At 29.2% G+C, this 13,240-nt stretch overlaps 1 protein-coding gene across 2 annotated transcripts in view; it reads right to left on the reverse strand.

Moving 5' to 3' along the window:
* Positions 1 to 1,894: 1,894 nt before the first annotated feature.
* Positions 1,895 to 13,240, reverse strand: part of LOC112689637 (atypical protein kinase C) — a 28,164-nt gene continuing 16,818 nt past the window's right edge. For both annotated transcript variants that reach the window (XM_025563442.1, XM_025563440.1), the window contains 4 exons: positions 12,646 to 12,764; positions 12,405 to 12,574; positions 12,193 to 12,308; positions 1,895 to 2,211 (listed from right to left, as the gene is read on the reverse strand). In XM_025563442.1, the coding sequence (XP_025419227.1) occupies positions 2,124 to 2,211; positions 12,193 to 12,308; positions 12,405 to 12,574; positions 12,646 to 12,764 (493 nt within the window). In that variant the 3' untranslated portion in view covers positions 1,895 to 2,123. The remainder of the gene's footprint in view (positions 2,212 to 12,192; positions 12,309 to 12,404; positions 12,575 to 12,645; positions 12,765 to 13,240) is intronic.

Consider the following 13,240-nt stretch of genomic DNA (forward strand, 5'->3'; position numbering starts at 1 on the left):
GGAAAAGAGAATACTCGCGTAGTAATGAATACCAGCAAATGTGGCCCACGAGGAGCAACGGGTACACACGTACTCAATACACTCGAGTACAGGGTGCACCGTAGAACGAAGTTTTTTCGAACCAGTCGAGGGCGATCGCAGGGTCGACGGGTCGTCGCAACCTGCAGCGGCCGCCACTTCACACGCAACAACAATATTATCAGCGAAGTGGAAGTGAAGTGTGAGCACGGAGAGAGGAAATGATTATTATGTAAACTAGGAGATGCGAGGAACGCACAACGGGATGCGAAGTCTACCTGTGTCGCACGGAAGTGGTATTAATCTTATATTACTGTGCGAGCGTTCGATTTTAATAGCGAATAAATAATAACGATGGGAAAACAAAGTAATAACAAATAACACGGTGACGAAAAAATAATAAGTTTTATAATTTGTCTATATAAGATAGTAACCGTATTAATATAACTCATATAATCGTCTTAGATAATTTCAATAACTTAATTACTTATAATAATATAATACTATATAAATACCAGCATACATATATAATCACAATACTTAATAACTGTTAAAATTTATAATATCGATCAACATTTTATTCAATTTTCGTAAGAATTCCAAATAATTATATATTGTAATATATATTATATATTGTAATCACAACGTGCAAACATTTTTTTTTTTATTAAAAACAACAAAATTTGTGAGTGAGAGATTACAGATCTACTGAATTATGTATCCCTTAAATGGCCACCAAAAGGTGGTCTATCGTAATATATATATATATATTGCAATTAAGTAATATTTTATGACAAAAATTCGCTAATTTGACTGGCTGAAAGTCGAGTAAAATACTTGTAAATAATACTAATATAATCGTAAAAAATAAATAAACAATAGTAAAAAAGTAATAATATTGATTTAAAAGAACTTAAAAATAATATACTAATTAGTTGTTAAATAAATAAAATTCTCGTGCGTTAAATATTTATAACAAATATATAATATGTATGTAAGTGCGTTACCTATATAAAATAGTTATCATTTATAATATATAATTGTAAATTGAAATAAGAAATGTTTAATTAGTTTATCTAAATATGTTATCTTCATTATTATGATTATTAATAATTATTGAGCTTTGAATACCAATTTGCATATAGGTATATATACATATACATATGTATAAAATATATGTGGTATACTACCGCGTAGTCCCGTAGTGAAAATCGGAACCCTTGGTCGTAGATCGACATTTGAATTTCTTAATTGTACGGTCCAGAGACTAATTTTCACTGTTTAGCGACCGATAATATTAAAAACTATTTACATAAATCCAAACCAAAGGGAAGGAAAAAATTAAAAAACGTATAATATATAGTTTCCAATAAACACGGTACTGGCTGGAAGCGCGAACGTGTGTATGAGTATTTTTGCGCGGCGCTGTGTCTAAGTCGTGTGGTATTATCAAAATATAAACCATTATAATACTATAACTATTACCTATGTATAATATTAACGACCAAAGGTTTTATTCGACATATACACACGAGATATAGGTACCTATTACACTGACGTATTACATATATGTTGTATATATATAAATATAAATAGTTGTTAATTTTTAAATTCTGTATACAATGTTAAATAAAGCGAGTTAATTGTGTTAAACAGAGGAACGAAAACGTTTTAGAATTTAATTTAAAGGAATAAAATCAAACAAATTTTAACAGAAAAAAAAATGTAAAAATCGTCTAAGTAATTATTGAGCTTTTAAAATCATCGACGACGGCGATTGGAGCGCGTTTAGGGCACGCAAGAATAATGACTACCTATATTATTATGTGTAATAGTAATATTATATTAATTATATAATATTATATTAATTATATAATATTATCTTACGGCGGGCGGCAGCGTCGTCGGCAGACTTGTTAATAATAATATAGTATTTTTTTTTCTTTTTTTTTTTTAGTTTATCGAAGTGGTAAACAGAACCATCCTCTGGACGACGGTCTACCATTGTCCGGGGGCGAGTCGATCGTCGTCGAACAGGGACAGTCAGCATCGTGATGGTACTGCTGCAGATGGGGAGCGGCGTAGTCGCCGCAGTCCTCCTCGTGTCACACGTTATCTTCCTGCGACATCAGTAATGGGTTCACGTATTCAAAACCCTCGAATTCAGACTGATCGATTTTTTCGATGACTCGTCTACGGCAAAAACGAAAAAATTTAAATTAAATAAACTATGACCGATATTATAAATGATGACTGGCAAAGTAATCACATATTTACGATAGTAAAAACACCATGTTATAGTTGATTGTGATATTTGTATAGAAATGACCGTGCAAGCGACGATAGTGTACACGCGTATAGAATAGAGTGACACTTGGATTTAAATGGTATACATATGTCACCCCCAGTAGTTCCTCAATCACGTCATCACATTTTAATTCTATCCGTAATATACTATTCCCTTAATGGTATATAGCTTATGCTGCCCAGTAACAAACAATGAAATTAAGAATGATATTTGTTACGTTTCGTAGAAAATTATCTTTATTACAATTAGACATTGCAATACAAATAATATATGTAAAAGAAAATTCGAACGAGTTTGTGTACAAGATTGACGAAATCATCATAACAAACAGTTTTTGAATGAAAATTGTCAGATCCTATACTTCTACACGACATATCTTAGATATGCACAAAACAGCAGTCACGTAATTTATACATACATCGTAAAACATTATTACAAAATGATATAATTAAGAGGATTTTCAATACAAAAAATTTAAAACAAACGCAGTATAACAAAAACAACTACAAAATGTCAGAAACGAAAAGATATACATAATTTAATAATTTAATATCGACTTCACTCAATATTAGCATTTAAATATCTCTTATTCTAAATAAAGATTTTCGTAACTAAATTGGATAAAGTACTGTTTTTTAAAAACATTACGTTTAATGGATTAAATAGTATACTTATATGGGGAGGATAGTTTAAAACACATGCGTCAACTGAATAAGTTTATAGAATCACGTTCTGGTAAATGCTGAACATATTCAAGTACAAATTTAAATGAAGTATTTAATAATTTAAATAAAATTTAAATAATTTTTATTAATTAATCTACATGTATAAGTACAATAATTAATACAATTAATTATGAGCACTGGGTGACAATTAATTCACAGTGTCAATAAAATTATTAATTAATTGTGTAAGTCAGCTAAGTGATCATATTTTTGTTTTCAAGAGACTGTGCGTGATGTACTAGACTTGAGCGTTGTAAATAATTAAATAATTTTCAGATGAATAGTACAAGCAGAATTAACAGAAACTATTGAAATTGGAGCAATTATTGCCTTGAAGACATTTGTTAATTTTAATTAACATTTGGCAGGCCGACCCAACAGAATGCATTGTTTTGGTAATGAATAACTGAGAATCCTATTTTCAAGTATGTTTTGAGAGAGTGGCGTGTTTTTTTTTTATAGAGACATAAAATAAACCATTATCAAATCATGTTACCTCCATTAACGCTCCTTCTCCTCGAACCCCAAAAAATGATCTATGGAGAAGATGAACTCGGATGGTAATCGAAAAACTTCTCTTTATTTATCCCAAGCGTTTTTCATTGTAATGATGGAGGAATTACGTATATATCCTATGACCAGGGAGTTGATGGATCGTAAAATTTCTTGCGTTTTTAAGGTAATGCTTGGTCATAAAAATGCGCTGTTCATCTCCTAAATAGTAGTAATAATAATAAGGGTGCAGAGACTCATCGCGATCAACGGCGTACAATATAGTAGTAGTAGTAGTAGTAGTAGTAGTACGAGTGATAGTCATTGGTCCTCCTCACAAAGGTTTTATGATTATTATTTTTTCGCCTCTTTTTCCTTTTTGAACCATTCAACGGTCGCTTTGTCTCTTTACTTACTATATATTATACAGCCTCGTACGATCGTAAAACTAGATCCAAAATATATATAACCTACTATGAGATTTTCCGTTACTATTTGGCAGACCATCACTATGATTACTGGATAATAATAATAATAATAAAAAAAAAATCTAACTATACCACAAATAACTAAGAAAGAACCAATCTATTACTTTACTCTTTTTTTCTAATATTATATAATATAATGCAGACGAGTCCCAATACGATAAACTATTCTAAATTCTTCGGTTTTATTTTATTTTTATGTGTTGTCTTTTAATTTGTTGAATTGTTACGAATTACGAGTTACATACACGTGCACTCAAGTGTACATACATACCGTTATCATATTTTAGGCACTTTTTTTTTTTTTTTGGTATCCGAAGAAAGAAACCAGTATGGATTTCGTTCATTTTCGTTTATACGTATTATTATAAAAATTCTGGAATTCTCGAATGTGGTTAGTAAACCATGGTGGCCCGAGATTATTTTTAGATAACGCGAATATTTGCAGATAATCCGTCAGGTTTTGGCCCAAAGCCTCGGAAAAAACTTTCAGTTATGACTTATAATAATATAACAACACCGAGTCAAATCTTTATTATTATCGTTTTTTATATAATTCATACACACACATATACATTTTTACTGCTAGCATATGTTGTTTCTAATGTCCCTGGGATTCATCTCTATAAATAAAGCATCATACACACAACTTGGGTCGTGGAGAACGAGCGTGTGATGTCGCCAAAACATGGCGCATTGACCGGTATATACAATACATACGTACAACAATATTTTAGTGGACACGCATCATCACCATCATCGTCACCGGTAGACAAATGGCCCTCCTTTAGAAAACGCACACGTATATATTTCATTCTTTACTATATTCTGTCTTCGAGCGTGGCATACATCGATATGCTAATTCGTGTGCTAAATGATCCGTAGGCAAAACTGTTAAAGGGTTCACAAATGTACACAACGGGAGAAGAAGACACTGTTACAGAGAAACTGGAGGAAAAATGACGAGTGAAAAAAACACCATGATAATGAACCAAGGTGTCAAACGAAGGGAACACGGCTATCTCACGCCCCGGGGATGTATCTAATGGAAACGGACAAGCAATAAAAGTATGGACAATACAACAACAAAAAAATTTGAATAATTGCGCGTGGCCTGACAAATTACATGACGTGTCCCTTTGACCTCCGTAACCGTTACATTAAAATATTGACACACACCCGGGAGGTCGCTTTTCAATTTGTAATTTAAAAACCGTAAATATGTCAAATCGGTAGCAATATAGTACAACAATAGAAAAGTAAAAAATCATATTACGAGTATTAAAATATTGAACAACTTATAAGTTATTACTCAATTTGTGTTTAAATTACATAGCTTCAAAATTTGTTAATTTACAGTTAATATTTTTAATTGTTTAAAGTGACTAAAATATTTATAAATAAATATAAATTGTAATACACTAAAAACAAATATGACATAGTTGTGCTGAATATTATAATAAAATAGTACTTAAATAAATAATTTTTGTCGTAACTTTTTTTGTAATTTTTGTTTCATATAAATTTTATTTTCTTCAAGAACTCAATAATTTGTTTTATGATAATATTTTGAGGAATAATTTTATTTTAATAACACTGTTGAGATTTTTGTAAATATAATAACAAATTAAAGTTAGTTTTATTTACAGTAGTTTACCGTCACGACAGTTGAGTTGCAATTTTAAATATTAAAAAATGGAATTATATTGTCATGAATTTCGTAATACTCAGTCACTCAGTCTCTGACCAGTGACCACTAATACAGAAATATATTTATTATTCTTAATACTATATACAGTGGCGGCTCGTGGCTTGGACGACGGGACAATCCCCCTACTATTATTAATAAAAAGAAGAAAATTAATTCTAATTGTAATAGTGTACCTATTAATAATTTATTGAATAATTAAATATTTAAAATACTAAAATGGTGACTTTCAAATAATCAAAATAATCATTTTATAAATGTCGTTGGGTGCAATCGTGGCGATTACCATGAGCGATGCCTTAAGTACGAAGCGCCGCATGCGTATCAACCTATCACTGTTGAGTGCTGGGTGATAGCTGCCGCTCGCCGCTTTCGGACAAAAATTGTCGTTGCCCAGGCTCCTTTATATAATATTGTATATATCATGTTAGACCGCAGGAACGTAACGTGTGCCTGCGGATACGATTAAGCAACGGTATCCCGCGAGCATATGGACGACAAACCGCGTCGTCCAAACATATAAATATCAATAATAATCTTTTCTTAACTATTCTGAACAGTTTACCCCCGGATTACTGTTTCCGATATTATTGTCGATTAATTGAGTGTTTTATATAATCGCGTGCGTTTTAAATCGCGATTGTATGCTAGCATTTGGACAATAATAAAACAATAATATCAAAAACGAATGGTACAGGAACAGACGGACACTTATTCATATTGTCGCACATGTCCTTTCGTCAGCATCCACGAGCCACCACTGACTATATATTATAAATGTTCACAATATTTGTCTTTGAATGCACGAGAATATTTCTCACGTTTTACAATTTTACATGATAAAAAGTATAATAATAATATACCCGAATTATTGATGAACGAAAAATCTTCAACTTATATTATTAAAGAAATAACTAATATACTAAAATAACGTGTACACTATACGAGTACATAATAAAGCATAATAAGTAAACGATACAATTATTATAATGATAACTATAAAAGAAAGCGAATAAAGTTAAAATAATAATAACATAATTTAAAAAGAGTGTGTGGCGTATATTTATAAGAGGAGTGTACAAATTATTAAACAGCATATGAGAATGATCATTCATTAATAAAAATACGTATATATTATTATTAGCCTAAATGATTTTTATAAATTTATCTCTGATAAAAACAAATAATAAATGTTACAACCGGGCCTGGGCGGGTTAGACTTAAGGGGATTCGATCCGGGTAGTTTTTAAGGGGTTGAATATAGGCAATTTGTCACACGCGTGGGTGAACGCCATGAGAGTGTGTGCGAAGTAAATGATCATTAGTGTGTGTAATTACCCCGCTTAAAACCCTCTTTCAATATGCCAGTGGTCTTCAACCTTTTTCGACCTGCGACCCACTTTTCTTACCAACCATTTTTCGCGACCCATGTAAATTTCGTTAGCCATGAAAATCAAATGAAAAAGTTAAAATAGTTTAATGTATGCCATTTTAGAAGTGCTTTTATAACTGAATAAATCAAAATTTAGGAAATATTTAATTTTTAATATAAGTAATGATACAAAAAAAAATAGATGTAATGATACCAAAAAATGTATATGTTTTAATACACAAAAGAAATGAGTGCGATATTTGTCCCGGACTGTTTTCACACGAAAAATCTCCACCGCAGCTCAATTTAACACAATGCAGTTTATAGATATATGAAATGTAAATGAGATTTATAAATTAAGTCGGGCTATCACTTCATTTGATTGTTCATTTTATTTTTATTTTATTTGAAAACTGAGGCTTCAACAGCAAATATTATTAGTTATTAGATGTTATTAAAATTACAATATTACATATGAAATATTATATAGGTGAAGTTAGATGTAAATTAAGATTTACTAATATAATATTTGTGTTAGTTAATAATGTGACAGTTTGTTTTTCGCTAAGTACTTTTAATATGTTGGATGGCATTTTCAGGTAGGTCGGTGAATATTGAGGTAAATTGTGTACACTCCTCCACTATGTGTTCGACAGTTAATGATTAGTGGTATGTGTTGCATATTGGTTTGAGGATTTTTTTTAATTAAGTAAGAGTTTTTGAGAAAAAAAGTGTTCATTCTAATCTTCTACAAATTTAAAATAGTATAAAATAGTACGGTTTCGGGTTTATTCGAAAACATTTTTATGCAATATCATATGACATACATTATATATATATATATATAAATATAGATTTTTTAAATTTTAAACAGAAAACTCATCGCGACCCAAAATATATTAAAAATATAATAAAATAGTAACTTCTTTGTATTTTAGCTATACCATAAACTAAATACGAATGAACTACTACTGCCGATTTCTAAAATTTTCATTTTCATTTAAAAAATTACCTATGTCTTATCTTTGAAAGTTTATTTATAGGCTTTTGAATTATGACAATATTTAGCCCAGTTATGTCAAATATGTTTTTATGAGTCTTATCTGATCATTAGGCAGGTTAGTACAATTGGCAGAATATAGTTTTAGTTTGATGGATAACTTAACCCGGATCGAATCCCCTTAAAAAAAATATTAAGGACGGGCCTAGGTGGGGACGTTTTGTAAGTTTAAATTTCGGGCTGGATCGGACCGAAAAAAAAAGTGCAGATCTCTAGTTCCCACACGAGCTAACGGATGCGTTTGAAAAACAATAAATTATATCGTTTTAATTAGATCGTTGAAATTGATAACGAGGGAGAACATTTTTTTATTTTTATAATAGTGTTAATGGATTATCCGAGTGAAATAAAATATACAGTTGGCAGTGGATAATGCACCCTCTGTTATAATATTGCGACGGCGGTGATTTTCGGAAAAATATGCTTATGGATCACCGTCATTGTTAAAATGAATAGCACACCTATATATTATATAGTATAGAAGCCATGTTGCCGATTTATATGCAAATTATATCGTACGTCAATTTGTAAGCGGTCGCGATGGTAGTAAGGGCTAAAGCACCGACATCGGTATTATATATACTCCTTGCCGTTAGTTAAAAAAAAAAAAAAATCAAAGACCCAATTTTATTTTTATTTTTTTTATAACATATACACAAGGCGTTTGATATATTTGTTATTCTATTGTTGTGATTTTACACAGACACAATTGGTTTCGACAAAATCGAAAAATAAATGTACATTGCATTTGCAGAGTTTTGTATATCGCGTCATCGTTGTTTGGCAACTGTCCTAGGTTTATGCGCTACTGAATTTTTTTTATTTTTTGGCACGCTGAAACGAAAGAATTCTTTCTCCCTTCCCGTGACGTTTCCATTGAACACAACGAAAAAATCTATATAATTTTATTATTTATTTTCTAATCCCAGTTCACATAGATAGTGTTTACGGTACACATAACAAAAAAAAAAAAATCCACGTACCATTAGAATGTAATATTATTAAACGAATACGTTTGAAATTCACCTCATTGAAGTTATATTTACATATATGTATACAATGACTATACGAGCAGCGTTGGCGACGAATATGGTGAAAAAAATGAGTATTTAATATAGACGTTGTGGTAGTTTTAACATGACATATCATATCATTATTATTATTATTATTTTTTTTTTACACAAATATTTCAAAACAGTAGAAAAAAAACTAATTTCTCATGAATAATATAAGCTGACTTCCAATTATGTTCCGTGTTTACTGGATGTACAATAGCCAACAGATTATTTACGAACGCGTTGAGTAATATAGGTAGAATGTGTGTATATGTGATGGCGTCGCCACTGTCTTGTTATTTTCGTTCTTTAGCAGCATATGCTGTCAAAATGTGACGATGATTTAAGAATACATATAACACACACGATAGCACACACGCATGCACTGCGGTCATAACATATTATGTAAATTAATGAAATTTAGTATGCATGTTACCACAAAAAAAATGCTGGGCTTACACAATTAAGATACTTTAATAAGCGTGTATTAAATATAAATGGGAAAAAGGTTGAAAATTGTCGACCTTATAGTATATAGCACATGTATACCTCGAATATATGCCTAGTATTGATTTTTTAAAAGATTATAATAGGCACTCAATGGCAATTTGAATAGATTAATAGTCGAAAACTCATACAAATTATACAAAAGCAATAAACGTCAATAATGAGCATCATGAATAAATTATTTACATATAATTTACTGAATAAAATAATAATTCAATCAAATCGTTCAGATTTTACAGAATTAATTTTATTATGAAATTAAATTAAATGTATTGTATAATATATCTCAGTAACTGAAGCTGTCTTAATTAAAAAGAAATAACACCTCAGTATTTTTTTAATAGTATATGGTATGTAAGTTGTTAAAAAAGTTAATGTAACATAATATAGAAAATTTTAAAAATTTAACTATATGTACCATCGTGTTTACATATAGACCAATAAAAAAATTGTGTAGTATCGTATTTCTGTTATTAATCATTTTAAATAAATTATTCTTTAATATGTATTCTTTTTTATATGATGATACATAATCATATATAAACTCAAACGCAACACAAAAAATACAGAACATATATATTACTTGTATCTTGAACTAAATAGATTTAATATGTGAGCAATAATATCAAAATAATATTTTAATAACATAAATGTCAATATATTAACATTACTTAATCACTTGGGCTTAATCAAATACTACTAGCTACTAGCTACTATTAGCTACTCTAACTAACATGGTTATTGTAATTCATGCATATAGAAAGATAAGATTTTACGATATCGAATATCATTATAAAGTAAAAACAAAAAAAAAAAATGCGTTGAAACAATTAATTTAATAAAAAGAAAAAACGATATCGATTAAGTAGTTAAGCTTTGGATAGCTTATAGTATCACAGAACGCAATAATGTCATTGAAAAGACTTCTATCATAAGAACTTCTACAGAGTCACATATTTTTATTTTTTCTCCACCAAAACACGCAAAAAAAAAAAAAAAAAAAAAAAAAACCGAGACAGAGAGCACAAAAGAAAGAAAGAAAATACTAAATGCACCGCCATGTCAAAGGAAATAAATATTACGAAATCCTGGAGTGTATATAGTATATAGGAAACGACGGTGGCAGAGGTAAGCGTTTTTCATCAGCTTGACCTCGGTGACCAACGGTTGAAAAACAGAACGGCGAGGAACAGCTGATCTTTTTTTCATTTTACCGGGGTAGCAATTAAAAAGTGTAGAAAACAGGAGACGAATGAAGCGGGACTATAGTAGGGGATTTTAGGGGACAAGTAATTATAATAATTCCTTGTTAAAACAATGCATCGGTATACCAGGTACATACTACACAGTTGTGTGCTCCTTAAAACACAAAACCCACTCTACTTGTTATTATTTTCTCCGTATATAGGGTCCTTGGTCGATTTAAATATCAGGGTCACCCGTCGTCGTCGTCATTACAATAATGACCCTTTTGTCGTGAATACCAAATAAAACAGTTCTCATAAAGGAAAGAAAATCATCGACTTTGTATTCTAGTGAATACGGAATATGGTCGTTTTTAATGTTATAAAAAATTATGAACAAAAAACTTTAAAATTAACTAGGTAATTTAAAATGAGTTTATTAAGTTAAAACTTAATAACGTGTAATAGTTTAATACTGAAAATAAAACAAATCAAGTATCAAAAAATTTAACAAGATACAAAAAGAATTTTATTGAAAATTCATGGCAGTTTTATTCAACTTATGGCGAAAAATGTTCTGTTATTAATACATTTTCGAATAATTAAATATAATTTATACAACAACATAAGCTATTTTTGCACAAATAATACTGTAAAATCAATAATTAGGTTCAGAAAGATTTTTCTCAGATGTATTTAATTATTGATGAACATAAATATTCTATTTCAGACATAATCCACATTTGTTATTCAAAATAAGACAAATATTATAAATTCTAATATTTTCAGTATTTTTAAATTCCATAATTTTATTTATTTTACATATTACATATTTACTGGCTCAACACTTCTTTAGGTATGTAGTTCAGATTTTTTTCATAATAGTTAATTTTATCAAATACGCGCAAGTACTAAGTGGTGTGCCAAGTGCGACAATGTCAATTTTTGGCGCACATCAATGTATATAATAAGAATTTATTTTTATAAAAATAAATGAAAAATTAATTTTTTTGACAAGTATATTAATATTAAATAAGAGTTTTAACTTTTAGTACTATGATATACATAAATAAAACATTTTAAATTAAACTTCAGAAGTCAATAATATATGTAATAGAATCGAGTACCTTTTTCATTTAAATAAATTGAGAATTTAATTTTTTGTTTTCCATAACTAATAACTATCAATTATGTTTTATATAAATATAATTTCTTGGTTTATTTTACTCTAAGGAATATTTTTATATATTTATTTATGTAGATAATATAACAACTTACAGGTCATCAGGTGTTAAGTGTACAGGTTCATCTGTGAATTCTGGTGGAAAATTTGCAAGATCACGATCAGAATCTAGTCGTGGTTTATAAGGTGGGCTAACTTGTTTTTGCTCCAACTAAAATCATAAATTAAATATAATTCAATTTCATATATTTAAATAACTAATAATATTTATAAATAAAAATGAAGTTAAATATATATGATTATTTACTATTTCCCAATCAATAGATTTGAAGAATGGATGAGTTATAATATCATAAAATCCAGTGTCTCGATTACAACCTAAACGATCTATAGGATTCTTATTTAAAAATCCTTTCAGAACTGAAGCAGCTTTTACAGAAAGTGATCTTGGAATACGAATAGTTTTTTCCAGGATAACTAAAAATCAAAGATATAATTATTTATTTACAAGAAATATAAAATATTTATTTATTTGTTAATCTTATTACCTTGAAATAAATAATCTTCAGTATTTTGGTCAGGGTTTTCTGATGCTCCAGCAATATCAAATGGACTTCTGCCTGCTAACATCTCATACAAAAGAACACCTAAAGCCCACCAATCAACACTAGAAACCAAAACAAATTTAAGTCAAACGTACAGTAAAATAAATTAACATAATTATTATAAACTACTAATTTACTTGTAATGTATACAGTTAGATGTAATTGGAATTTGGGAATGAATTAAGGATATCCTGTGTGAATGAAGATATTTAAGTCATATAGACAAAGAAAACTAGGAACACTAATCAAGTAATATAGAGTTAAGGAGGAAAAAATCATTATTATATCTGTTATAAACGTTTATTACAATAATTATCTCATATTTAAAAATTAAGTGACAGAATATGAGTATAATAATTTAAATGCAAAAATCAATAAACAAATATAAATATCAGTTTTAAATGTTTTAAGTCTTAAAATAGCTCTAATGTTTTTTAAACATCTATTAAGCCTAGTTTTAAAATAATAATAAATAATCATAATTATAATTAATAAATTGTAGTTATATTTCTCTAACGAATCGTGCAAAAAGATTTTT

Source organism: Sipha flava, unplaced genomic scaffold, assembly GCF_003268045.1.
Source record: "Sipha flava isolate LNK unplaced genomic scaffold, YSA_version1 45_pilon_pilon, whole genome shotgun sequence".
Taxonomy (NCBI): domain Eukaryota; kingdom Metazoa; phylum Arthropoda; class Insecta; order Hemiptera; family Aphididae; genus Sipha; species Sipha flava.